At 40.3% G+C, this 27,614-nt stretch overlaps 2 protein-coding genes and 1 long non-coding RNA gene across 7 annotated transcripts; 1 reads left to right on the top strand and 2 right to left on the bottom strand.

The window, feature by feature from the left end:
- The first annotated feature begins 108 nt into the window (after positions 1 to 108).
- On the top strand, positions 109 to 15,029 carry LOC133491473 (uncharacterized). The gene is made up of 3 exons (XR_009792416.1): positions 109 to 217; positions 8,226 to 8,369; positions 14,692 to 15,029. It is a non-coding gene; the product is annotated as an uncharacterized LOC133491473 (long non-coding RNA).
- Positions 6,814 to 15,521, bottom strand: LOC133491471 (rho GTPase-activating protein 31-like). The gene is made up of 9 exons (XM_061802619.1): positions 15,042 to 15,521; positions 11,026 to 11,128; positions 10,705 to 10,849; positions 9,195 to 9,277; positions 8,996 to 9,103; positions 8,765 to 8,907; positions 8,489 to 8,693; positions 8,241 to 8,362; positions 6,814 to 6,989 (listed from the first exon to the last, which is right to left on the bottom strand). The coding sequence occupies exons 1-9, from the start codon at positions 15,139 to 15,141 to the stop codon at positions 6,913 to 6,915; spliced, it is 1,086 nt and encodes a 361-aa protein (XP_061658603.1). The 5' UTR covers positions 15,142 to 15,521; the 3' UTR covers positions 6,814 to 6,912.
- Positions 15,522 to 18,353: 2,832 nt separating this feature from the next.
- LOC133492114 (beta-1,4-galactosyltransferase 4-like) lies at positions 18,354 to 27,118 on the bottom strand. 5 transcript variants are annotated; one of them, XM_061804072.1, is made up of 7 exons: positions 26,682 to 27,118; positions 25,709 to 25,941; positions 25,434 to 25,621; positions 25,171 to 25,293; positions 24,509 to 24,613; positions 24,260 to 24,429; positions 18,354 to 19,451 (listed from the first exon to the last, which is right to left on the bottom strand). In XM_061804072.1, the coding sequence occupies exons 1-6, from the start codon at positions 26,941 to 26,943 to the stop codon at positions 24,300 to 24,302; spliced, it is 1,041 nt and encodes a 346-aa protein (XP_061660056.1). In that variant the 5' UTR covers positions 26,944 to 27,118; the 3' UTR covers positions 18,354 to 19,451; positions 24,260 to 24,299. The 5 variants fall into 5 exon arrangements, with proteins under 5 accessions (XP_061660056.1, XP_061660059.1, XP_061660058.1 ...); XM_061804074.1 differs by lacking the exon at positions 18,354 to 19,451 and adding an exon at positions 19,490 to 20,067; XM_061804073.1 differs by lacking the exon at positions 18,354 to 19,451 and adding an exon at positions 20,868 to 22,382.
- Positions 27,119 to 27,614: the final 496 nt, after the last annotated feature.

Genomic DNA, 27,614 nt, shown 5'->3' with positions numbered 1-27,614 from the left:
TCTTGTGTCTTGCTTGTCAGGCTTTCACTTCCACCTGTTCTCGTTAGCCCTGCTCTTTGTCACCCAATCAGCTCCCTTCAGGCACTCGCATCTTGTTTGTGTGGAATAAAAGGGGATTGTGGACGTAACCTCGGCGGGGCTGACCTAATGAACTGACGTAGACATGGAAGTGACCTCTGCTCCAGCGTGCGTGCGATGCTCAGCCCCCCTCTTTTTGGTGCGTTTGGCTACATTTTCTTTTTTACATTTTTACTGGAACCACATATAGTGCCGAGTGATTTTCCAATATATTGTGAAAGTTCATAAAACAATATGTGTTCACCCTCTTAAAATTGAAATGACATCGCAGTTGCAATGCCAAATGCACGAATACTGCTGAAAAGCAAGTCCGTTGCAATATGTCAATCAAGTCCATGCATTTAAGTCTGATTTTTACGCAAGAAAATGTTGTTGTTCCGTGAGGTTTCCTAAAGCTAAAATGTGAATACATTCCACTTGCCGTCTGTAGTTACAGTGTGTACTTGCAGCACTCACACGTCCTCATACTTTGTTTATCAGTGTGCGCCCATCTGAGCAGCACCGCTTGGCTTGCGTTGGTTTCCTGCAGTGTAGCGCATGATCGTCATCTGCTGGTGAAGCGGCCGAAATTTGGGTTCGTTTCCACATTAAAGCTCACGTTTGCAAATGTGGCATTTAGGAAAATTCCACCTTACTTGTTTTTGAATGATAGAATGACAAGATTTGCTGCTAAAAAGTAGAAGTTGAAATTGAACCAAGTCACGTTTCATGCATGCAATGGATGAAAGGTTGTTACTGATGGTTGACCCAAATTGTTTACTTTGAGGTTAGTACTCCAAAATCAGACAATGTGTCTCAGTAGACTGTGCACACAGTACATGTAGGGTGTTTACTAACACTATCCCCAACAAAACACAAATGGCTACTGTTCCTTGCAGGCAAGTATATTCTTTTGATAACAATAATATGTACAGGGAAATCTATTTATTTCATTCTAGGTTATAAACAAACCACTTATGTGTAAATGCCTTAAGTCTCCCAAAGGGGGCCCATGCATGTGAGTCAGGGGCCCCTCAAATTACATTTCTTTAAGCACCACCTATTATTTGACGCCTCTTTATCCACAAATTTCTGAAGGAACAACCACCTCAAGATACAGTAAATAATAGTACTATTAACTTTCTTTTAAATGAATGCAGTGCAGAGGTACATACGTACTGTTCATAAACTGCCAACATACCATTCCTGACTTGACTAGCCTATGTTGATGCAGTTCTAATTAGCCCTCAAATTAGTCTTTCATGTATTTACAGAATTATAAATAACAAAACATGTCATTTGAAAAACTGTTTATTGTCATTGTTTTTGTCGCGGCAAAATTCACGATCACTCCCTCGACGAGCACTTTCTCGGGTGATCTTTTCCCCGTAAGTGCAAACGAAAAAATGAAATCAACAAAGAAATAAAACTCACTAAAGTCACCACAATGTTTGGATCCAATACATTTGGACAATATGAGACACAAAGCCTCTTTTGATCCCAATAAAACTGTTTCGATGCTCTCAGTAGATTTTGGCCCGAAGCATCACGAAGGGTCCATATTGATACAGTCAACGTGCACAAGTCAACCTGGAGAGAAGCAACTCCAGGATATTTCATTTAGGCTGAATCATCTTTTCCCTTCTTCTCAATGCTGGTTTTGCATTTTTGTCCGATAAAGAAATACAAAAAATATAAAGAAAATTGATATAAACATGAAAAACATCTTTTGTACGTTAATATTATTATCCAATGTACAGCCTGCGTTTCAGAAAAATATATTTCCTTTTCATTATCACAATCACAGTCAAAAGCTAAATGTTGTATTGTTTATTTCCTTATGTTTAAAGTTGACTTCATCTCACCGATACATCTTCAGCAGTTTATTTCCTGCAAACTATATGATCATAGCTCTTATGGCTAGCACAGTTAAACTGTTAAATAGCGTCATTATCACTTTTAGTCCAGTTCCTTTGATCTACAAGACTTAATGTACAATGATTTTATTTTTTATTTTTTAATTTTGATTTTAATGATTGATGAATGATTTTATTTTTTTCACTTGCTGCAACATAACACTATAATGTTGCAGGTTGAACATTAGCTTTTCATAGCACATTGTCAGTATATTACAATATGATGACGTAACATTTTCCATGCCACGATCCCACCAAGTGGTACAGTTCGGTTCTCGCCACGGTCTGGGTTGGAACGGCCAGTCCTGACCCTGACTCATCATAGACAGTGTGACATCATAGCAGTTCAACAAAGCGTAATGCTCACACAAAAAAATACAAATGTGACATGAGAGATGAGGTTGTTCTTCCGTATTCAATTCCCTTTGCCCAAAAGTGACAATTTTGTGGTGACCTGCGCATGCAGCACAATGTTTCCAGATCCTTACTTGCGGTATCATATCAAAGTGTGTACTTCAGTGGGAGAGTGCCGTGTTTTTATTTTGGTATCATTCACAAGAACAATGCAGACCAAATGGAACTGTACATCTTTGTGGAAACTGGGCTTATTACAAAGTAATGTGCTTCTAAATGTTACTTAGTCTTTTGCAATGAAGCGTTTTTATTTTTCCAGGAAGTTAAAAAAAAAAAAAGAGCTGTTTGTACTGTATGGCACTCACAAGAATGAGCCTTGAAGAAAACTATCTCCAGTCAAACTAACCTTCATAGGTTTTCAAGTATAAGATATGAGAAATAAAGTAAATTACGCAGCTAACTGACTGATAATCAAAAGCTGATTGTCAGTCAAAAGGTTTACATGTGTTCTCAAAGGCATGTTTTTGTGAAAAAGTGACCGTCAAGCACCACACAAAGGATGGAACAAAATCATTTTGAATATTTGAATTGCTGCTGTTGTCACACCAGTTCACTGTTAAAAACATCCCATTCGTGACTCCTGCCCCAAATGTCTCAGAAATGTACAATAGTTTCTTAAATACTTCACGAGTGTAGAGAGAAATCTTAATTTACAGTAACAAATTATTCAACCCTCAAGTACAGCTTTATATAAAATCCTGTGATTTACAACATGTTACCATCATATCTCTCTCAGTACTATACGTTATTTACATTCACTCAGTCTCCAGACTTACTCTATCTGTCTTTGGTTCCTGCTTTCAAATATCATCGATCTCCTCTGAGGCTGGTAGAAGCAGCTGGTTGATGTTTCCAGTCTCTGACCACTTTTTGGAATGGTCATTTTACTTTGGAGGGCAATCCCCTCTCCCGTTGGCTCTTTCACTGCTGAGTCCTCATTCAGGCTCTTGATGGATGACAGTAGCTTGCTGTCGTCACCTGACGGAGGATAATCCATGATGGGAAAAGGGGGACTCAACAGGATCAGACTCTGGGGTCTCTGCCGGTTTCTAAAAGACGGCCTTTGTAAAAGATTTGCCCTGTTGGGTTTGGGACAGTCAACAAACACTTCAAGACTGGGGGCGTGTCGCCTTGTGATGACCGGTAGTTCTGTCACGCTCGTTGTCCTCTCGTTCTGTGTTTGTTTCTCAACCTTCGGTTGGGACTGGTGTTTGGGCCCAGGGTCTTTGTTCTCTAATTCCTCCTTCAGATCAGACATGAGTGGGAGAGGGGCTGTATGACTTTTCTCTGTACTTGTTTTAGGATATTCCTTCTCTTGTTCCTTTCCTGACTCCATGTCACCATCTTTCCTGGAGGGAGGTATCTGACTATACTGCACCTTTGGAGGAACGACAGGTACGGCTTTGGCCTGGCACGTCTTTATCATGAAGGCCGTCCGGACTGATGATACACTGACAGGGGCCGAGTTTCGCCGCAAAGGGGCCTGGCGATCATTCAGGAACAAGTCCAACTCTGAGAGGAGCCCATTGTTTAGAGTCCCAGACAAACTCCTCGTACAGGAGGAAAACTCGTATGAAGGATGGCTTTGCTGATTTGAAATGTCCCGAATGCATCGAGGTCCCAAGTCCAAGTTAAGGGAGTATGGTCTATGCTTGCAAAGGTTGTGATCTTCTCTTTTCTCCGACCCTGGTGATTCATAAGACATCTGTCTATAAAAGTGTTGTGATGATTTCTGTTTTTTTGTTACCCCTTTTCCAGTCGGAGCTTGCATTCCATTGCTGGGGTTGACACCAGCCTGCAGAGAAGGCAAAAAGGTCCATTTAGCTTCATATTTGCTGCTGGATGTTTGAGGAATATTCCCTGACAAGCTCTTAGCCAGAGATGTTCTTTTTGATTGTTTGCTACTGGATGATGGGAATGAGGTCCGTTCCTCATCCGAGTTCAGTGTTACCTCTTGAGAGCTGAACGGCATTTGCTGTTTGAATAATTCATCCACATCTGGTGAGTGCAGAGGACTGGTGACCCACTGCTTGTTCGAACTGAGGTCTTCCCATGATTCCACCAGGTCCAGCTCTTCAGAGTTTCCTGCACATCCTTCGTCATCCTCATGGATTGGCAGCTCCAGAGAGTTGGGTCTCTCTTCCAAACATACGGAAAACCTTGAAATAACTTCAGGAATTTTCTCTTCATCACCTGAGATGATTTGGTCCGCTTCAAGACTTTCACATTCCTCAGATTGTCTTTGGCCGTCATTTGCCGCTAAGGTGCCGCCACCAATCAAAGAGTCAGTTGAAATAGCTTTAACTTTACTTACACACAGTTCCTTTAAAGGAGGTTGGCACTTTTCACTGTAAGCGAAATCTTTATTCAAAGGTGTGATTTTTGGAAACATCGGCTGAACCTTCTTATCAGCTTCATCCAGTGCACGGCTGACAATTTGTATCTTTTCATTGACCCTAACATTATTTTTATGGAGTGAAAATAGGATATCTGACTCTGAAGGTTGTTTCTTTGATGATTCAGACCTGGAGGAATTAACATAATCATTGAGAGAGGTATTTGAAGACTGGTCTTTACAGAACATGGACAGTGACGGAGAGCTACGACTTCTTTTTGACTTTACATCCATGGTTAGCCTCTTATTTTCGGAAGGCAAACCAGAATCACAAATCTTATCCAGTTGGCTAATTTCAGGTTCGGTTATCTTCAGCTCATGATGGCTGTCGTACCGGAGCTCCTTTGTGATGCATAATTCCTTAACCTGAAATTATAAAGAAAGAAAGAAACAAACAAAAATTGCAGAACAAATAACCACAGCGGTCTCACAAAATCACAAGGTACTCAAACATTTGTTTAAAATACTTTTTTCAGTGATACTAACAACAGATTATTTACCTGTGGAGGAGGGATTTGCTGATTGTCCATATTTTGCCCACTAAAGGGTGTTGGAGCTGTGGTTCCGTTCACAACCAAAAACTCTTCCAGTTGAGTGTTACTCATCAGTTCCTGGCCATTCTGGAGAAGTTCTTTCCATTTATCTGAGTACAAAGCACAATTTCAATAACTACTGGTACTCATTGATTTCTGACTTATGCAATCACACTACGACCTCAAAATAGGCAAGAAAAAGCCAACGCTGATATTAGCGTATGAAGTATGTCAGAAATGTTTCAGTGTCACAAAAGATATATTTCAAATGCAAAGTACAAGTTGTAGTTGTCGAAATCCCACTGGAGTGGCTTTTCCAGCCTTCTTTGGTTTAACGTCATGTATCCCTGGAAGGATTCTTTCGGGATCCATTGCAATTCCTTCATCACGCCCATCTTGATCTCCTCCACATTTTTAAAACTGATCATCTTGATCACCCCTCTGACATTGTGAAAGAGTAAAAAAAGACAAGGAGGGGGGTCGGGCGAATGTGGAGGTTGCTCCAGCATGCTGATGTTCTTCTCAGCCAGGAACTGCCTTGTCATGGTGAAGCACCCATGAGTTGTCCTGCTAGAAATCCTGCCTCTTCTTGGCTTGTGCACCGAATGAATCAAACTCCACAGAACGAATCAAATGCCAGATTTGTATATGCGCTGGTTGATTTTCTGGTCTCCATTGAAGGATAAATCTCGTAATTTGTAATTTGGGTTTGTACCATATCTTTTGTGACACCAGTTGTGAGACTTTTCTGGGAGACCTTGTCAGAGTAATCAGTCACAAGGAAGGAAGGAAGAAAAGACATGACGAGATGTGGCTACACTTGGAACAGATTTGTAGTTGTTAAGGGACCTGCATTCTAAAATGGATTTAAAGAAGAAGCTCTTACCCTTTGGCGGTACACACGAGGCCAACTCCAATGATTTTTTCTTCTCGGTTTCATCTCTCTTGTCAGGTTCCATTTCGGGACACGTGTTGTTTTTTCCACCACTGCTCTGCTCTGAGGTTTCTCTGTAGGGTTTTAGGGTTGCTGCAGTCATTCTGTCCTTAGCAAGCCCCCTGCACGGCGTGCTATTTGAACTGATAACGGCCGACACGCGTAGCGGTACTGACACAGCGAAAGGCTCCGATATGTTGACGGCTCTTCGCTGATGCCTCGGCGATGACTCCAGTGGAAAGAAGTTTCCCGGAAAGGAAGGTCGAGAGGAGCTGTTGTAAGAGGAACCTGAGTACAGCATCCTTCTGTTTTTAGGAGATGTAGGTTTGTAGTTGCTTGGGTCATCTCCTTTGAACACCTTGAGCTGCTCTGGTAGTGTTTTTTGAGTGGTTGCCGAAGCACCCGATGGCCCGCCCTTTTGGCCCGAGCCAGAGTTCCATCCGCCTGTTCCGCTGCCAGATTTTTTCTCCTTAAACTCCCAATTTTGCTCATGTTCCCTCAAGTCATAAAGTGAATCAGATCCCAAAGTTCTTGATTTTACATCTGGAACAAAAAATGTTGCCTTGTCCTCCTGATGGACTCTTTCCAGTTCTGTCGTCATCTGGAAACAACAGGAGGTGAACCAAATACTATTACTGTTGAGACTTCCACCGATGTTTCGTTTTACTTGTGAAATACTTTACCTGTTGGCAAGGAGCACAGTGACTCCATGCTTCTAGATGGTCGAAGAGATGCCTTTTCTGAGGGCGAATTGTATAATATTTGCACGTGGTTACAGATCATTACATGAACTTGTAAATACCTTTTTACCTCTGATTTACAGAGCTCATGACAAACCAGTAATGATCTTTGGGTTGAGCACTGATAGGTTGGATTCCCATCTGTGATTGCTGAGACATTTGTCAAGTTCATGATCAATGAGGTTATGTTGTTTCTGTCTCCGAGCAATGGAGGTGCAATGGATTACAGCACTCAGCACCATCCAGTAGATGGCGCAATTTATTCAGGCTACACTAATGAAGTAGATGTTCAAATTGCCTCCCTCACAAAAGAAGAACAAAAAATGTTGGAAAAAATGGGATGTTTTGTGTTGCTGGCCTGGACTGGCCACGAGGCTGCTGTCACAAAGGGACAAACTTATTCCTCAAAAAGAATCATTGGGCTGAAGCTACTGGTGCTTGAGTCAGTTGGCTTTAGCATTTTGGTTTAGCTCTGACCCTCGGGGTCTGCTACACTCCTGCTGTTTAGTAAGTTTAAACATAGCAATTGTTTAATTTTGAAGAGAAGCTGAACAATATATTGCTTGGGCATCGTCAATGCCATGTACATCTTTGCAATAGTCACAGATTGCAGGGTCCTGCAATGTTGGCATATTCACATTCAGTGAATCAAGTATTATATTAATATGTGACCCGCAGAGAGATCGAGTTGGACATGGGAGTTAGACTAGCATTGATGTTATGGTAAATTATAACCCTTTAAACAACACACACAGTGCAGTCAATAATGTCATATGCGGTAGTTATACAACATTCAGTTTCTAATAACTATGAATGAGGACACGCCCCATTCCACACATACATTTACTGTTTTGATCCTTAATATGTAACGAAAGAATGTGTTGCAACAATTTACACTTGGGATGAATCTGAGTGGACGGTGTAATAGACCATTGTCAAGGGAAAAACGTAACTGTACAGAATTTATACAGGGAATAAAGATTTCATTTTGAAAAAAAACCTTTTAAAATGTAAGAAATCTATTCAAATAAAATAAGCTAAGTTTAATTCGTAACCGTGCATTAATTTCCCTTACTGTTGATTGTGAAAATTTTTTGGAATGTCATTCATAATACGAACTTTGTTTTTGGACTATGCTGTTGAATAATGATGGATTTGTGCAATGATATTGCATTATATGTTTGTGATGCTGCAAATGTTTCTGTAAAGGACGAGTTGTCCATGTTACTGTTACAGTTGTGGGACACTAACCTGTTAACCCTGGAGCTCGAATGAACACACTTCCATTCCGGCTCAGTTTTCCTTTGGAGTCCACAGAGCGTCCCAAGTTAAAGATGGATTTCCATTTCTTGGATTTACCGGACAGTTTTCTCCTAAAAGGTAAACAGTTGTTGCTTCACCAAATTCTCATGAATAACGCACATATGCAGACATTTGTTGTTCTCCCCCCACACCCACTCCCACCCAGATGTTTGTGTGTTTTGAAAACTGTGACATACTTGCTGTCTAAGTCTATGACAGTGTGGTAGAGCATGGCAGTGCTGGTGTCAGGCAGACTGTTCTCTCGTTGGCGTTCTTTATGCACGGGATGATTTGGACTTAGGGAGCGGGCTTGGGCTTCTTCCAGGCTCATCAGTTTCATCGGTCCACACTGACTGCTGATTGGAAGCGTGGCGTACTTCTCTCCACACATCAGACTTAACCCTGTTGAAGTAAAATAGGGCATGTTTTCGTTCACCTTTTCAGGGCCCATTTGTATTAGGTAACTTTCATACCTTCTTTTGGTTTGATTTGCACAGATTCGCTGTTGAAAATCTGATCTGTGTGGTTTAGAATGAACTCCACCACTGACTGCTGTATTCTCACCTCCTGGAAAGCCATGTCTCCATTACCAGAAGTGGCCTCTATTGTTTTGGATCTATGAAAATAAATCACGTATTTAGTCTTGTGGGAAAAAAAAAAGGTCAGAATCTGATTGTTCTTTATTTTGCTTGAGCCAAACGCACCTCAACAGATTAGGAGCCCAAACCAAGGCTAGATTGCGTGTATGCATGTTTGTCTGGGCACTCAAAGTGGCCAGACGGGCCAAATGCTTGGTGAGGTACTCCAGAGTCCTAAAGGCAGTTGAGAAGCACTCAATCTCTCACTTATGACAACACTATGAGTTAAATGAAATATGAAATGACATTAGGTTCTGTCGTTCACCTGAAGTGAGGGGTCGGCAGTTGCTTAACAATCTTTTGAACGTGTAGAAGTCTTTCATGATCACCACACACTGAGGCCACTTCCTGCGTGTAAAAAAAAATGTCACGTTTTTACCCCACTCTGTGCTGTTCTTGGAGTCTAAACTAAATTCCTGAGCTTGTGTGAACAAAGTAAGCTCCCCTCCTAGCACGAGCTGGACACTGGTGTGAAAGTAAACCTTTCTGGGAGCATGTCTGGTGGCAAATTTCCAAGAAAAAATGGCAACATTAAAGCCTTGGATGACAGATATATACCCTAAAAGCTTCCAGGAAGGTTATTGGAGATAGAGGGGAAGTAAAAAAAAAACAACAACAAAAAAAAAAACACCATCAAATAATATAGTATCACACTTACGATGCCAAATCAAACACAAAACACAGATCTGGAAACCTGAGTTATGGACAAAAGTATTGGGACACCTGAGAGTTTACAGTTCGTGGCCCTTGTTTGCATTTACAAACGCTTCCTCTCTTTGGGGAAGACTTTCTATGGTTGTTTGTTGAGAGGCCACAACACATGGAAAGGAACACATGGCTGCCAAAACATTGTTACTGCCCATCCCAGGGTTAGGTGTTCGATGAGGTTGCGGTCGGGGCTCTCAAATTCTTCCACAGCAAACTTACAGTATGTAAGCATGTCTGACTGCGTGGACTGCAGCACATAAATTGCCTTCCCAAATTCTCCCACGAATATGGACGCGCAAGATTTGCAATTTTGCATGAAGTAGCCCAAAATCCAGACCGATATATTCATTGATTGAATGGTGTGCGTCAATATTTTTGTACATATAGTGCACCCAGGTGTGTAGCTCAAGGCCTGAGGGCCAGATCCAGCTCCTTGGATCACTTTAAGTCCCACTAAACCAAATAAAGTGTCCATTGCATGCTTCTTCTTTTAATTTTGGTAGAAAATCCGCGTAGAAAACGAAGTTTCGCTTCCCTTTTAACTGATATTACAAGCACTTTTTTCCCACCGACATCCTTCTTATCATAAATTGAAAAATAATTGTACACCGATTGTACATATTTGGATGACACATTTTTCCATGAATTTATATTTAAAAATCAATTACTTTTTATAAGATGCTACATAAGTCGATAGAGTACAAACTGGAAAATTAAAATTTTATATTGGGCAGACTCCACAAACAACCTGTATCTATTATTTGTGTTCTTTTTACTCATTATTTTAGTTGGAGATAAAAACACGACAAGCAAGGGAATACACAGTTAATGAACATGTGAGTGTACTGGAACTGACAAAAAAGTATGACACCTATTTGATGCTGCTTTGTGTTTGGAATTTACTGTTTTTTTTTGTAACACCGTGAGAGTGTGAGTTCATTAATAAAAGCAATATGAATAATACACATTCGACTTGAGGAAGTTAGGCTTAATAAAGGCTCTTGAAAAAAAGGCGAAATTCGCATCAGAGCTTTGTACCAAGAGTGTGAGTGCAGCGGCATACTCACGGTGAATTTGCTGTATAACTCATATGTGAGCAGAGGATTTGGTAGCTCCCTGAAGTACAGCTTGCATAAGGAACCCACACAGTGGATGTCCTGGAGGTACACTTCCTTCGTAAGGTCAGGGCACGCCTCGGCACTGAATTCCTGTCTACGCGCACACACACACACACAGAAATGATAAATGATGGCGAAGGCGCGAAACGATCAAGTCAACTCTTTCTGTCGTAACGATATGAGAAAGCAAGGAAAGTGTGCCCCACCAGCGTGAAGTTATGCAGTGATTGAAGTCATTTGGTGACCCCCGATATGCAACAGGCGATGTACCTGAGCCGCTGGATGTTTGAGGTGACCCCCGACAACCTGTAGATCCCATGCACAATCCCGTGCTTCTCAATGAACTCTGCACATTTCAGCAGAACCTGAGGGACTTAAGTGTAAAAAGTGTTCGTGTTAGTCCAATATGCTGAAACGGGGCCACTTTTCTCCAGGTATTTGCACTCGGTGAAAGCCAATGGCAGTTTATGTCATATGAAATGTGGCCAAGTGACGGACAAAGGGGAACGCTGCACATGCTGCTTTTAATGGTATGGGCTTGTTTTCTTCCCTTAGGGTTTGTGATTGTAGGTGGCCTTTGACAGGAAGTTAAAAATGGTTTGTTTGTTTCAGAGGAAGGTTGACACACCCAGTCCTTGTAGCGGGTATTACTTACGACATTTCCTCTAATAGAAAAAGGCTACAAGTGACCGAAACGACTTTCCGCGCTTACAGTGCATCACCTTAAGTTTGGCCGCTTTAGTTGGGACTTTGTCTCACTACTTTAAAAAGAAACAAAACAAAACAAAAAAAAAACAGATCCCTTGCTTTTTTAAATGAGAACATTGTTCTAGTTCATGTCCATGCAATTTGTGTACCGTCTGAGCCACAGACAATTACAACTTTTAACTACGCCCTCACTTGCATATGTCTTACTGTGAAGACCTGCTATTTTTAGACAATGCTTCATTTTTCTTCTACCTCTGACTCAAATAGTCTTCCAGTATAGTCTCGTGTTTGACTTGACGGACTCTAAGTTGTGTGCTTGTGGTGAAAAGATGCATGATGACTAGTGTCACGACTCACAACTTTGATTTATGGCATCAGTTTCTTCTCTCAGACGTCAACACAGGGACACGCTTAACGGCTGCTCCAGCATTTTTCATGTTTTAGGCTTTTGCATATTTTTTTTCCAACATTACATCTTAAAAGTGAACAAATGTACAACATTTTCTCCTTGCGGACGTGACTTAAGGTGTCAGCTTGACTTCTTAAAGTGCCTCTGTCATGAAATGGATGATTTTTAGTATGTTATTAATGAAAAAAAAAAAACGCAGCCGGTATGGGCCCATCAGTTTATTCACCACAAAACATGATTTTGATGTATATGGTTTTTGTAACTCCCGTCATGAAAATGGGATTTGTTTTCGACAAGAAGCAGGAAGTGATGTTGGAGCCAGTAGCGCGCTTAAGCGGACTCGTAAGTTTCTATTAGTTTTACCTGCGAGAAGGTAGCTCGTTGTTCCTTCGTGTTAGACAAAATTCCGGCTCGTTGCATTGCTGGTTATTGCTCGAACACTCGGGAGGATGGATTTACCCTAAATAATTTTCCAAGAAACCCGGTTCATTGTGAAGAATGGATTGCACGGGTGCAAAGGACGAGAGCTTCGTGGGTTCCAAATGACGGGTAGGTGCGTATAGAGCTACGAAAAAAAAAACAATAGTTGGGGGGAGGACGTAATCCTTTCAGAACGTAACAAAAGATCCGCGTCCGTAAGTCAGAGGTGCTAAATGTGTTGATGTGAACCATCGGCACCGTGTCTGCCGATCACGGCTTCGGCCGAGCTTCCGTGTCCCACAAGCCGCCGAAGCCGTGCCTCGTGGACGAGCATGGCTTCGGCCGGGCTGGCTCATACATCCTGTCTGGGAGTTTGTTGTTAGTTTGAAGTATTCCGCATATCATCTAAATATGGCTCGAAAAAATAGGGTAATATTGCCCCGGACACTTCACTCGATTGTGAGATATTCTCTTCTTCGAAAAGAGCTTCCGTGTCTGAAGGGGCGTGTCCAATAGTAGGGTCCACAGCGTGTTTTCAATGGCAAATGTCCAGGTGACGTCACAGACAGAAGATATGGCGACCACTTGGATGTCGAATGACACTTCCGCAACTTTGCACATGGATGACGCGATCTCCGCTCATATTTATTTTTTCGGATAGTCATTGAAGTGAATAATGTCATATGTATTTTTCATTTCAATACCTATTTTAGAATGTTTATAGGGATGACACTTGACCTTTAATATCGGTGCAATTACACTCATGAAATTTTACATCGAACATCGTTGAGCAAGTTACTGTTTTTGGGGTTTTGGGAGTTCACATTTACAACACGACATAATTTGGGGTTTAATCTGATTAAATTTAAAATATGTCATAATATACATATACACTAGTATGGAAAACAATAAGGCCAACGTTAGATTTATTGTTTTTGCAATGCTATGACTATACAGTGTACTAAACAATTTTAGTCAAGTACAGACGTCCACCAAAGAACTGTTAACACATATATGGAGGAACTTTTTAGGTATCACAAAATTTTGGTGAATGGAGGAGTGTGTACTCATTCCCAAATAAAGCACTGTCTCGGCACCTTTGTCCAGATTTGGATTATTTCTTCCATGTGCCACTCCTCAATAAATACTCATAGTTGGGTATTTGTGTAAGACCCCACAAATTGTAGGTGGCCTAATCACTGTTTTATGGTCAAATTGTCTGTTGTGGAAAAGGTCATTCAAACAACTCGTTTGCTTTTTGCTGTTATTGTTTGTTGTCACATGCATTTGTTTCCCCAAAATGATGCATTACATACAGTAGATATCAACAGTGGTATATTTTATAGTTAGTGCATGGGAGAAATCTCTGAATGAAAATGCTATATTATTTCTAACAGAATAAAATTACTGGGAGTCTTCAAAGAATTTCTGAGAGTTGCTTGAAATTGAAATATAAAAACAAAAGACACTAAAAACCTTTTCTGAGTGATCTGTAGTCTGGCTATTTAGTTATGTATTACTTCCTATACGAGCAGGATTACACAACAACTACATAACTGCAGAAGTGATGTGTGCAGAGGAAATACGGATAAAAATGATGATAAAGAAATGTATGGATTCACTTTATTCCTCTGCCCCAAACAATAGTTGTGTCCCCTTGTTTGTCAATTCCCATCATTTTTACCCCAAAAAATGGTAGTCGTTTGCGACATTCTCATTCCCTATATATGAGAAATAGATCCCGCTAACTAATTATGTCGCTCCACATTCTATTCTCCATTTGGCTTTTAAGTGGATAAAATTGATTTCCCAAATCAAGAATTAAGTCATCCTCCCTGACCCACGAAGTGGTTTACTAACATTTAGATTCACAGATACAATTACAATGAGCCAAAATTTCCATTATCTTCTTTTTTTTTTTAATCAAAAGATCCAACTCATTAAGGTATATTATTATAGTTATTAAATGGATTAATTCCAACTCATTAAGGTATATTATTATAGTTATTAAATTGATTAATTGTTGCTCAGTATCAATTATCTAAAAAAAAAAAAAAGTGTCTGTCTAGTGGCCATATCTATGACAGAGGTGGACGGCGGTGTTACTGTAACCCCTCCCTCACTTCCTGAACCACATGTCCCACCTCGCATTGTGAACGTGCACCCCCCCTCCCACACACACAATCCCTGCACATGTAAATTACATTCAAAGGTTGCTTTTGTGTTGGTTTTCTGTCCCCCTTCTTTTCACACAAATTATTTCCCAAAACCGTAATTATTTTTTTTTTTCAATACAAATCTTCATAAACGGCTAATGGGAATCTTCAAGCAACATAAGTTCCACTGTAACATGAATTGAACATCTTGTTCTTTGTGTCCCTCCTTATTCCTGTCGGCAGCAGTGAGGCCCAGACGGCGAGTCATAGGGACTCTCCGGCACTGGAAGAAATTGAGTCCAAAAAAATGAGAGACAGCCACACCCAAACCTCCCAAATTACCACCGACTCTGGCCAAAAGGTGAATGAATGGCAGCTAAATGTAAAACACTTGAATTTAAACTGTACAAATCACACAACTTGTGTCCGGCACTTGTAAGTTATTTACCTTTTTGTCTTTCGTGCAATAAGGTTGTTTTGTCCGACTGCTGTGGTGCTAAAAATGTGTGTTCACTGCACTATTCAGAATATTAGTGGCCAGACATGTTTATTTCTCTTATTCTGGTTAAATGAGAAGAAAAGCGAACTGTTACCATCATGTCCTGAGTTCTGGAGATGTTCCGTCAGGTCACAGCCGAACGCATTTTCACTTCCTTTCGTTTTTGACTTCTGCTTGGTCCCTTTTTTCTTCATGTGGTTCCAGTTAGTGGTCCAGTTGATTAGCAGCTCCTTGTAAACGTAGCGACGAATCCATATGACCCCGAGCAAGGGTGAGTTGGTGGATCACAAAGCAGCCGCATAGAATTCGCCGACAATCTTCTCCCAAATGTGCTGCATCCGCTCACATTTTGACGAAGCACGCGGCTGGATGTTGAGAGCAGAAGTGACGTCAGTTGTTTAAACTTTCAAACTCTTAGGGTGGCATTTCTTTGCAGAAGTGACACTTTTGGTTTGCTGGTACGTGGCAACCGGCTGCTTTATCTCGCAGAAACAGCGTTAGAATCGCTCCTGTTTCCTGTTGTTGGTATTTTCCCCCCCCTCCTTCCACTGGCCAGTCCTTTCTGCTCTTTCTATCTCCTCCTCTTTCCCTTCATTCCACAGCCTCCTCGTTCACTGGCTCCTCTGTTGCGAGCGCCGACCAATACAAGGGAGGCCAATCATCTCGAGAAGGTTCTATTTATAATCCGATTTCCCTTCAAGATGTTTGAGTTCTGTGTTTGAACTTGAGGCCGTGATGTGGCACTGATTTTGCGCAATGTTGAGGTTCACTGAATGAGCTGGAGGTCAGAAGACACCTTCTAATTCTCTCCCGTATTTTTTCTTCACGTTGCTCAAATTTATATGTGTCGGCTGCCCTCTGCCTTCCTGAATGCTCCCAGTGTATACAATTTCCTGTGCAAAGCGGCGAGGCTGGAAAACAAAAACAGAGGGGTTCTGAAGGAAGGAGGGAAGTGGGAGGTGACTGAAGCGAGGGCTTGAAGGGCACAGATGGGAAATGGGGGGTTGGGTGGAGGGGGTGTTAGGGTTAGGAGATGGCCACATGGTTCTTGTTACATCCATTTTATCTTTGACCAAGTGGGCTCCAACTAAATACATTTTCCTCCACTCTAGAGAGTATTTCAAGAGGATGCCGTCGCTGCGTTGTGGTGTACTCACTGCTTGTCATGATTGACTCCTTGGATTCCTAAACTCTGTGGTTTCACGGGGAAAATGACACACCCGCAACACCAAATTCCATATTCTGAGGTTTGACATCTCTCAGCCGAATGCTTAACCTTTTCAAGAAATCGTATCTCAGGACGTGCTTTCCAATGGCTGTGCACGCACTCCGCCTGGACCACCGACCGTAATGATTTACTCAATAAGATGTCAAAGTCCAAAATGATGAGAAGTGAAGTAGAAAATCTGCATCAGCGTCAGACTGTTATGGATCCTTCGCTCGTCAATCTTGATTTGCATGGCTGATTGAGCCCAGGAAATAGTATGGCCTTCCTTAAGATATTATCACCATTTGTTTTTGCAAATCAGAGCTATAGAGCTTGTGCACCTACGTCATAAAATCACGTGATATCGCCATATTGCCGATCAAACAAAGCATCCTTGAAGTTAATTCCGTTGAGACGAAAAGAACATACGTCTTATAGCACGACACCCAGAGTTTTGTCCGATACCGTTATACATTTAGAAGGTGATAATAAACGAAGGTACATAGAAAAATGAGAGACACTTAGCATAGAGGACCTATATTTAATGCTGAAGCCGATATTTTTGCTGATAAGAAAGTGGACTGTTAACCCGTTTCCGCTTGTCTTTTACAACGGGATCTACACATGTATCTGGTGAGTAAGTCATCAAGATTTACACAGAAAGGTTCGAAAGCGTATAAAAGTCTGGACACATACAAATACTTTGTTACTCGATCTGTTCTCAATCAAGAATAAATCCCACATAGTGATGGACCCACTCAGGTTTTTTTCAATACAAATACCAATATTTAAATAAATGACCCCTGGTTTTACACAAACTCAATTCATTGACTATGAGTGGAAATAAAATCTAGGACAGGGAGTCGTCTCCTCCGTACACGAAAGCGTATTGCGGCCACACATTAACCCCCGTAAACCTCTCTGCGACAGACAGTTTTTTAAAAAAAAAAAACGCATTGTTCTCTAATGAGTCAACCTGGTATTATAAATACTTCTTGGTTATTGGAGATTGAGAAGAATAACTCCTACCTGAAATGATCGCTACAGAGGCATGTGTATTTCATTGGGCACCATCCATCCCGTTTAATTGCTGAAATCCATCAATCTCTTCTCACCTTTTCAGCCAGTATTCCACAGAATGACCTCTTTGAAGAATTGTCTCATCTATTGTGACAACCAACAATAGGTCTCGAGCATTGGGAAAAATGTGGTCCGGTTCAGCGAGTCCCGAGCAGCTTTGTTTGACCGGCAAGCCATCGATCTTTTCTCGTCTTTTCAGATGGCATTCTATAGAATGATATATTTGAAGAACTGTGTCGTCTGTTGTGATAACCAACAGCACAAGAGGTCTTGGGCAATTTGAAAGATCTGCTCCGGTTCAACGGCTCCTGCACAGCAGAGCTGCTCGGTTTGACCGGCAATATGGCACCGTGCAAACTGTGACATCACGTGCACGAGCGCTATACATTGATCCATTATAATCAGTCAGTTAATAAATTAATCAGGGTTGGGGCTAGAGCCCTTAGTTTTTGGTCATACCTGGGACTTTGTGTCTCAGTCTTTGGTTCCAATTTTGCTGGAATGTTTTGGGGAGGACAAATGATGAAGGGGTAATAATAGTTGTGTCCCTGATGCACCTCGCATGTTATTTATATATTAATAGTCCCACAAGCATCAAATCAACCATTGGTATTAAAAAATAGGTGAAAACATAGCACACATTTTACACACTACGAACAACAATCAACGTCTTTTTTTTCATGCAGCCTTGGTTCTGTACGGCCCAATGTCTCCCAAGTAGAAACAGCCACCCTTAGTCATATTTTCAAAAGGTTTCTGACGATTTAAAATCTCGACAATTCATAATAAAGGCAGCTCTTAATGACGGAGCAAATTGTGGTGACCCACAGAAATTTTGTCCATTTCTTTTATAACGCTAAAAATGCACAATGGTGTTGACATCCACAAATTCATAAAAATTGTCTGACTTGACAATTTATGGTTCCTCTGTGGACATAAGTACATAAATGATCCTAACTAAGACGAGGACATTGCTCAGTTTTGTATTCATTGCATCACAAATGTGTGTAGACATTTGAAAAGAGTTCCGATGGATGACAGTCACGGCGAACGTGTTCATACTATTTTATCTGTCTTTAATGCTTGATTAAACAGTTTGGGACAATTATCTAAAATGGGATGGCATTTCATTTGATTTTGTCCCCTGACCGTGGACTTTGCTGGTGTGGTGTGATTCTCATAACAGGAGACATCTAAAGATGATCTGCCAGCCAAAAGTTGTCCCAAAACTGAGATCAATCGTCACCAAGATTTATGGACACTGTTATGCCCACTCTGCCCATGCTTTAAAAACACCAGAACAATCAGGTCAATATTTTTCATCTCATGGACACCCGGTCGACACCCAGTAGAGCAAAAGATACAAGCTGTATGTCAGTTAAAACCACAATATTTGGGTATTGTTCTGATATTTTCAGAAGTGGAACGGAGCATTGGTAGAGATGTCCACATAAATTCTGGGTGATGATTGATAATAGTTATCTGAAATTACCCAACAATGTGCCTTTTTGCACTTTCATTAAGTATTTTGGACTGTCCCTATCGGGGGCTGTCGTGGCATTTTAATCAATGACATCTTAATAAATTGGATTTTTCAGCATAATAAATAAGCGATTTAACATAATTTTGGGGTGCTATAGTTTTTGTTTTAATGTCCGAGTGCAGTATATAAAACATGACTAAATACTGTCACTTTAAAGTACAGTACAGTCCTTTTTTTTTTTTTATCCCAGATAAGGGGGCGTATTGATTCTGGTGATGAAACGAGGTTCCAAAGGCAATTAGATATTGATCTATTGCTGAAAAATTAATTGTTATTGGAAATATGTTTTATTTTCTTGAGCAAAAGACCCGTAACGTGACGCAAACATATTTTTTCAGCCCCTCTGATGTCACCAAAATGCCATATTAGAAAAATGCCCAAGTATGTCAAAGTACTGATCAACAACACATCACACAGGTGCAATTTAAAATGTTTTTTTGGGGGAAATTCTACCCAATAATTAGCTTGCTAGATCTCATTACACACATGGCACAGACTGGACAACATGGCGGCAACGCTGCTTGTTTTATAAAGTGTGGTTGTGAGTGTGTCACATGTGAGCTTGATGACCAGGAATGGCCTCTGGAAGACAAAGCTTCTTTCTGCAACATAGGAAGAGGACATGACATCATTCTGTCCATACAAAGCCTCAGACATCCCGCTCTCTCTTTGCCCTGTTGAGAAAAAAAAAATAGCCAAGGGGTCACTGGAAGCAAATAACAAGCAGGCTTCATTATAGAGGTCAAAGCACATTTTTTTGCTGTAATATTCAGCTTCTGGTACACATGAGCGAATGGAAACTACGCACAACTTGGACATCCTATTGTTTTCCACACATCGTCAACTATGACACTCACAGCAAAGAGCTTCTGAAAGTGCAAGTTAAATGTAGTTATCTGTCAGTGTGTGTCAATTATTCTTTGCTTATCACTCCTGTGTGTATGTCCCAAACCTCCCCAATAAATCCAATGAGGGGCTCCTACTGCCAACCATCATACCCTGGATAATCCAGAAAGTTAAGAGACCAACACCAGGAAACAGTGACTGGTTGCTTTTCCTCAAGTTTCTCGATACTAGTAAAACTACCACAAAAGAAATGCCACAGTGGATACTTCATTGGGCACATTTCAACTTTCTTTTTTTTCATAACCATCCATTTAAGAAGCACTTATCTTCAATAGGGTCGCAGGTGAGCTGGAGGCTATCCCCATCCATCTTTGGGCGGGGTACACCCTGAACTGGTCGCCAACCAATCGCAGGGCACATAAACATTTCCACTCACATTCAGACCTGTGGGCAAATTAGAGCTTCATTTAACCTCCCATGCACATTTTGGCAATGTGAGAGGAAAAGCGGAGTACCTCGAAAAAATCCACGCAACCAAGGGAGAACATGCAAATTTCACAAAGACCAGGCCAGATTTGAACCAGAATTCTCAGAATTGTGAGACAAATGTGCTAACCGCCGTGTTTCCAACTTTAGAAATTATTATTACTTTTAATAAAAGCCCAAATTTCCACCTTAAAGATGCTTTGGTATCTCTAATACAGTATTTAGCTGCTCTAATGTCACCGGGGTAACTAAATGAACATATTTTATACGGAATGTTTAAACTGGTTGCCTCTATCAGTAGCTTCAATACAAAGCAACATTGATTATAGTTTAAGTATTTGATGCCACATTCCCTTTCTGCACACTCCAATTGGAATTCAATTTAAAAGAAAGAAAAGACATTACATTGGGACAGGTGAATATGTTGGTTTCTGCCAAAAAAATTAAACCTTGACAGCGGTATTTATTATCACATGCACATAAATTGTTCCAGAAACAGAGGACGAGACAAGATAATGTCATCATCATGTTACGAACATGCAATACTGGAGCTCTCCCACACGAATAAATATCCCGAGAGGCCTGATTTGACTGCCATTTGTAACGGCACTTACTTATTTTTACCTACGTTTGTAAAATGCAGAAGTGGGTAAATTTAGGATTTGAGTCAGTGGTACAGAAAATGTCGCCAAATTACAGTAAAGGCAACCTTTGTTACTTCTGCCGTCCAGTGGCCAAATGCACGCACTGCAATCACTAAGTCAATTGTTCCAAACTAAAAAGCTTTTTGTTTTGTGTAATCAGGTTTCAAACCCGTTACTTGTGGCTAAATTTACCATCAATGACACCACCACAATAGATCATGTGACAATATGAAAATAATAGTTTATTCAACATTTCCCCTCTCGAATGTATCATATTCAGTCTTTTCCCAAACTCGATGCCATTCACATGGATATTAAAAAAAAAACAAACCCAAACATTAATAACATTCTCATATAGTGAATTGCATTGCATAATGTATCTATAAAGCACAAATTCAAGGTGAAACACCTGTAGCGACATTGGTCATCCAGGATTGGAAATGTGTCTGAAATCATCTGGAAGTGTCATTCGAGTACTTTGCAATCAACCTTTAAATTGAAGAAACATTTCATGGTCACACTGACACAAAACTACCAAGTTGTACTACACACGATGTCACACATCCCTTTCGAGATGGAATGAAATTGATATGTGCATCTCCCAGGTCTCATTTCGAGCCAGCACAGTTGACTCACTCTGAGACGCTATTTTCATTGGTCACATTGTCAGTTTAAGTAATATTGATCCACCATCCATTAGATTTTCGCGCAAATTATGATAATAATAATAATAATAATAATAAGGCCCATTTGAAAATGCACTGTCAATATATATTGTAAAAAAACAAGTCCAATTGTTTCAGGCTAATGCATTTGGCAAGACAAAAACTTCTAGGAAAAGGCAGCAGAGACATATCATTGACTATTTTAAGTATAAAAATTGTAATTAACAAGATAATCTTCATTTGAGGACAGCCAGAGAATCAATGCATCACCCAAATCTAACAAAGAGAGTCGTTATGCACAACACTTTGGAAAATGTCACTTGTAAATAATGTGCTAAATTGAAGCACACTTCTTATCTCTTCCAAGAACATTTGTATTGATTAAAAAAAAAAACATGATTCTTGGATAAGTCTGCATGATATACTGTAAATTACATAGGGGCAGATTCTTTAGTTTTGAAACAAGTGACTCTTAAAGCAGTGTATGAAGTACTCCTATTTAAGATATATATTAGATTTCATCTAAAAAAAAACCCCAAAACTATCAGTACTTTTGAGGCTACTTTTACTAAACATGTGCATTGTTCTATTTAGTCTTGCAATAACATCAAGGCTTCGTCTTCTGGCCAGCAGGTATTGCAAAACATACCGCAGGAGGACCAGAGTTCACTTCTTGCTACTTCATGTTTTTACTCGTAACATTAATGAGTTCACTCAGACATTTGGTTATGGATATGTTGAGAAATGTGTATTTGAAAAAAATATGTAGATGAAGGATCAAAAAGTGCAATCTTTGGAAAAAAGAAAGAAAATAATTTGATGATTCACGTTCAGTACTTAGAGATGAAAATAGACTTTCGTGAAAATTCCTGAAAATACAAATGCAAGCACGAGGGGGGTCTGAGGGCACCCCCGGGAATTTTTTCTTTTTAAAATGGATGGCTGTGGTGCATTCTGGCGATATCTGTGAACAAAATTCAGACAAAAATTGAAAGTAAAATTTCTTAGTCCTGACCAAAAAAAAAAAAAAAAAAATTGGGCAGAAGTTCCCCAAGGGCCAAGCCCAGATTTTTTTGTCCCCCATGTCCCTATCACTGGATAGCATAAAATCACATTTGTCATTAAAATATGCGAGTTTATCTCAAGACAAATGAATTAAGTGAACTATTCAGTAAAAAGATATCTAAAATTGTCCTTTTCCTCACATTATACATAATATAGTATAGATATAGAATATACACGAAAATATATCCTAGAATTTCTACACTGTACAGCAAAACATGTTAAAGGAGTTGATCTGTAGTATTAACTATTAACGTTTAAGCGGCAAACTTGTTACGTCGCGTTGCACTCGACCACATTTCTCACTATCTTAGATATAGATCTAGTAATACAAATAGTATCATCAGTTGCCTTTAATATTTTGATACACACAGTCACATTTGAAAAATGTATGGGTGTGGTCAGTCATGCTCGCAGATAAAGTTGCGGGTGTGATTTGGGATGACCTTAAAATAACTTACTGGATTAATATAACATAACTGTAAATTAAAAATAAAATAAACAAGTACGTAACTAAAACAGAAAAAAAAAATTTAAAACTCAGAAATGATCATTTCCAATTTCAAATGATATTAGTAGAACAGGATATAAAACGGTATTTAAATTTTTCATCAATAAAAATTCTTGATCCGACAAACTTTATCTGAAGAAAATGTAAATGCACTGGCCTGTCAAGGAATAAACACGAATGGTTTATACCCGCAATGTTTTGAAAATTCTGAAAGTTTACTTCAACATAATCGGCGTTTGTGGCAACAAGCTCACGATACATTGGAACGAACATTCCTGTCGGCAATCGTGACGTATTGTTGGGGGGGGGGGGCACGCATCACGGAACTGCCGTAAATAGGAAGCCGGCTTGCTAGAACGCGCCTTTATGGTGCATGCACTCGACGTATTGGCCACACCTGAATCAAGCGACGAGGTGGATGATAGTCTAATGTTGTTTTTTTTTGGGATTTGTTTTACGCCGTCACACTGCCTCGCGATCGACGCAAAGAGCACTCCTGCCTGGTATAACTGAATTTCCTTTGACATGGCTCATGATGTTGATGACTTTCGACGTTAAAGCAGTTCTGAACATGCGCTTTCGTACATGCTCAGTACGGTTAACTTGCATTTCCTGTTTCCGGGTGAATACCGGTTGTTTTGAAGCAGGGTTGTTTAGTGAACAATGTTTTTGAAATAAACACGTAAATTAATGTCAAGACCACACAAAATAAGCGACGTCTTGAGAGAATGTGAGGGGAGGGCCGTTACTGTTACTCGTGTCATTGCCTCAACATGGCTACGCTCGTGAAAGCAAAACAACGAACTCAAACGAATGTTCGTCCAATGTTTCCTCAATTTTCCAGAGCAATTTTCATGAAAATTTAAAAATCTGGAATTCCGGGAAAATCCGGAGGACTTTCATCACTGAGTACCTGAAAACTTACGCAGTCCTGAATACAGGATGGACACAAACTCGACATACCTTAACAAATGAGATGAATAAAAGGAATGCATAAACAACATTTGGACAATAATTGAACTGTACAACGAGGGGCCTTGGACATGTGTTGTTCGACAAATGTGGAGCTGAACAAGAATGTTAGAGGCTTATATCTTTTTGATCAGTTGCATTGCCAAACAGAAACAACTTTTAAGATCGCGAAGTGAATTTATTGCACATTTGAACACATTTGAGCTTTCACTTCTGCGTCTTCGTAAGTGAACTGCACTCGCCTGCGTTATACTGTATGATGTCTAACTCACAATGTCAGGTAATACTTTTTTCACCTGTCTTTAAAGAGAGCAGAGCTTATTTGAAGTGTCAGCTCTACGGCTTCCCAATATCTACGGTGACATTGACATAGAGCGGCAATCTCTCCACTGACATGGTCTGATATTTGCAGCTGTTCAACCCGTCCTTTTTCCAAACTAGTGTGGTTCGTCTTAACAGTTTCATCCTGAGTAGGCGCAAAAAAACAAAACAAATTGGGTAAATTAGACATTGCTGTCAGACAACGACAATGACAAATTACCGACCTGTCCTTGTTGACTTCATTGCCGCTGTCCCGTTTGTGAAACACCATTGTGTAGCGTGCTACGGCAGCAGGTGGTCGCACAATCTTCATTTTCTGCAACTCCACCAATACAAGCCATATTTTTAGGGGATGTTTTGACTACAAAATCTTGTGACCAGTACCTAAATGTTCAGTATTGCATCACGTCTTGCCAGTGTTAATTTTGACAGCAAATTTTAACTTAGAGTTAGCCTTTCAATGAAAATCCTGTTTAGTTTTGTCAAAATTTTGTCAAACTAATTTTTAGTTTAGTTTTAGAAAACTGCAGTTGATTTAGTCCATTAAAATAAAAAGTCAGAGGTTGCAGGTAATATGTAAACTTCCCTTCCTGAAAGTTTATTAATACATTCACCAAGATTAATGGTTTCCAAAGTGTGGTACAAGTACCTCCCCTGATAGGTGTTCTTTGTTTAGAGGTGTCACATACATTATTTATTCAAAGTTATTGTTGGGGTTACAATTTTGTCATACGATTGAGATGTCATCAACATGGGTTTGGGATTTAAATTACGTAACCAAGCCCCACTGAACTATCCTGCTTGTTATAAAAATTCATGTTTAAAAAAATAAACAAACATGTGAAGCATCTTAAAAAGAGTTTTCAGGGTCTGTTTCCTCTTTCACCTGATGCGAAGGTCATCGTCTTCTCCACCCCAACCCCAGTAGGTGTTTGAAAATCCGTTCACTTTACGGAACTGCTCTCTGCTCATCGCCGTGACTCCTCCGAAGTAGCCTTTGTAATGCAGCCTGACAAGAGGAAACGCATTCTTTTTAGACCCCGAGTATTTTAAGATTATCATAACATTGGCAATAACTCACTAATATCAGACAGGCGTCAGCTGTTTCACACATGGTGTACAGGAAATAAGTCTTTGTCAGGAACTTACTTGTATCCGGTGGCATTCCGGCCAACCACCAGGTGTTTGGGTTGCGAATCACAAATGTAGAGATTGTGATCATTTTCAGGAACCAGGTCCACATCATGGAAAATGAAACAGTCCCAACTGTAGTCTTTGAGTGCCTCTAAGAAACCCACATTCAGTAATTTGGCACGGTTGAAAGTGGCATCACCGGCCTTTTAAAACCAGAAGTGATAATGAAATTAGAACACAACACAAAATAATTGCACGGCATCATTTGATTTGACCGCACTGATAAGAACCTGCTGTACAACATAAACGGCATAGTGGAGTTGTTGCCTCTGTAGGAAGGGGTGCAGGTGATGCAGTAGGTAGAGGAGGTGTCGCTCTCGGTTGCGATGGGGAATGAGGATGGCCACACTCTGTCTGGCCCTGCAGGAGGAAGGCTGATACTGGCCTTCAGTCACCTGCTTCTTCTCATCCTCCACCTCCTTCAGTTTCAGGGAGGGCTGAAAGTTCAGCTTCACTGCACCTTCTGTCAAATTCGAATGCATTCACCAAGAGTCACATTATGCCTCAGCGTAGATTATGAAAGCTTAGTTTGTGCATTTCATTTTTCTTTGGCTTTTTGTGACACTGATGACAAAAGAAGGACCGGCCATAACTATATCAAACAGGGAGCGTTAGAATAACAAGGATATCCTAGCATTAACATTACCTGAGCGATTTGTGTGTGCATTTGTCATCAACTTAAGTTAGTTACTTAAGATTTTTAATACATGATAAAACAGATCAATTTAAATTAATATTAAAATGTTTTGATAGCAGCTAACCAGTGTCCTGGAATGGATTCCATTCAACCTTTCGAGGTTCTACATGTCCCTTTTTTTTTTTCTTTACAGTATTTAGTTCCACAATTTACAAGTATGCCTTATTTATGAGCCTATATGATATTGATATTAGCCAACACCCAGGCCCTGTAGGAAAAACACAAATTACTTTAGGCCCCTATACGCTAGGTAGCTCCACAATAAAATGAGACTGCATAACACTGTAGGCATCTATATAGAGAATTCTGCATTTATAAAAAATAATATATTTCAGGTTTGATTGACACTGGCAGGAGTCTATTAATTTCACAATGGTCATAAATCAGGTAACTAAAGCATCTCATCAGAATTAGCGTATTGTGAACACCCAGTGTTGGTTTTAAGCAAATAAAACACCTTACAGGTATATTTTACACCTGTTTATAAAATGCGGGCGTTCACTCACGTAGCAGTGGCGACTCCTTAGGACATTCTTGTAATGGCGTTGAGGTAATTAAGTGAAAGGGTGCTGAAGTCCCCAAGTTTGTCACAACTTGAGTGCCCTCTCCTTTAATGAAAGGCTGTGTTGGCGCTGACGGGACCAGTGTTGATTTCACGCTGCCACCTGAGAATATGGAAATCCATGCCAGCACGGACAGGGACAGAAGGATCAGGAAAACGTACTTCACCCTGCGCAAAAGCTTGCAAGCAGATGAACAAATGCCCATGGCTGTGTGATGGTGCGCTCCCTCTTCTAGTTTAAAACATGTCCTCTGTGGCCGGTGCAGTCAGCCCATGACAATGAAACACGTCGCTGCTTTACAGTTTCTACCATCTGGTTCAGTATTGGGTTTAACATCTGCAGTTGTAGCCTGAAATGAAGTATCTGTGATACGAAAACATATCACCTGTGTGTGGGGGGGGGGGGGGTAGAAGACAGAGAGACCGAGAGAGAGAGAGAGAGAGAGAGAGAGAGAGAGAGAGAGAGAGAGTGGATATGTTAGTTCACGGAGCAAACAAGTTTGTGAAAAAAATGAAAAATACAGCTCACCACAGTAAGCGTAGAAGCAACTTGTCGACGCACCAATCATAAGTCTATTCGTCTCCATTCATGTTTTGCCATTGACAACATTAACATTCATGGATGGATGGAATTGTCAATTGTTGCACCCTTAAATTCAAAACGTTGATTTTATTCAGTTATGAATTTGATCTCATAACTAATGTACCACAATGATGTACCCGGACGATGTCATAAAATTACAGTTCATATAGGAAACATTAATGGGTTAAGTTTAAGGAGACAAAAAACATATTTTACGCCTCCTGAATGAAAATGTGACAACAATGCAGCTTGGAATCAGATTGCATATTTATTTGAATTGTCTGCATGTTACCT

This window comes from Syngnathoides biaculeatus, chromosome 18 (assembly GCF_019802595.1).
Source record: "Syngnathoides biaculeatus isolate LvHL_M chromosome 18, ASM1980259v1, whole genome shotgun sequence".
Taxonomy (NCBI): Eukaryota; Metazoa; Chordata; class Actinopteri; order Syngnathiformes; family Syngnathidae; genus Syngnathoides; species Syngnathoides biaculeatus.
Note: the sequence above shows the minus strand (reverse complement) of the source record. Positions and strands in the feature narration are given on the sequence as shown.

Excerpts from the sequence above, each read along its gene's own strand:
- LOC133491471 (XM_061802619.1), bottom strand. The coding sequence starts at position 15,141 with ATGAAGAAAAAAGGGACCAAGCAGAAGTCAAAAACGAAAGGAAGTGAA. Across the intron at positions 8,694-8,764 it reads GCAAATCAAACCAAAAGAAG|GGTTAAGTCTGATGTGTGGA; the intron begins GTATGAAAGTTA and ends TTACTTCAACAG. Across the intron at positions 8,363-8,488 it reads GTCATAGACTTAGACAGCAA|GAGAAAACTGTCCGGTAAAT; the intron begins GTATGTCACAGT and ends TTTACCTTTTAG.
- LOC133492114 (XM_061804072.1), bottom strand. The coding sequence starts at position 26,943 with ATGGGCATTTGTTCATCTGCTTGCAAGCTTTTGCGCAGGGTGAAGTAC. Across the intron at positions 25,942-26,681 it reads TAAGGAGTCGCCACTGCTAC|AAGGTGCAGTGAAGCTGAAC; the intron begins GTGAGTGAACGC and ends CGAATTTGACAG. Across the intron at positions 25,622-25,708 it reads CCGTTTATGTTGTACAGCAG|GCCGGTGATGCCACTTTCAA; the intron begins GTTCTTATCAGT and ends TGGTTTTAAAAG.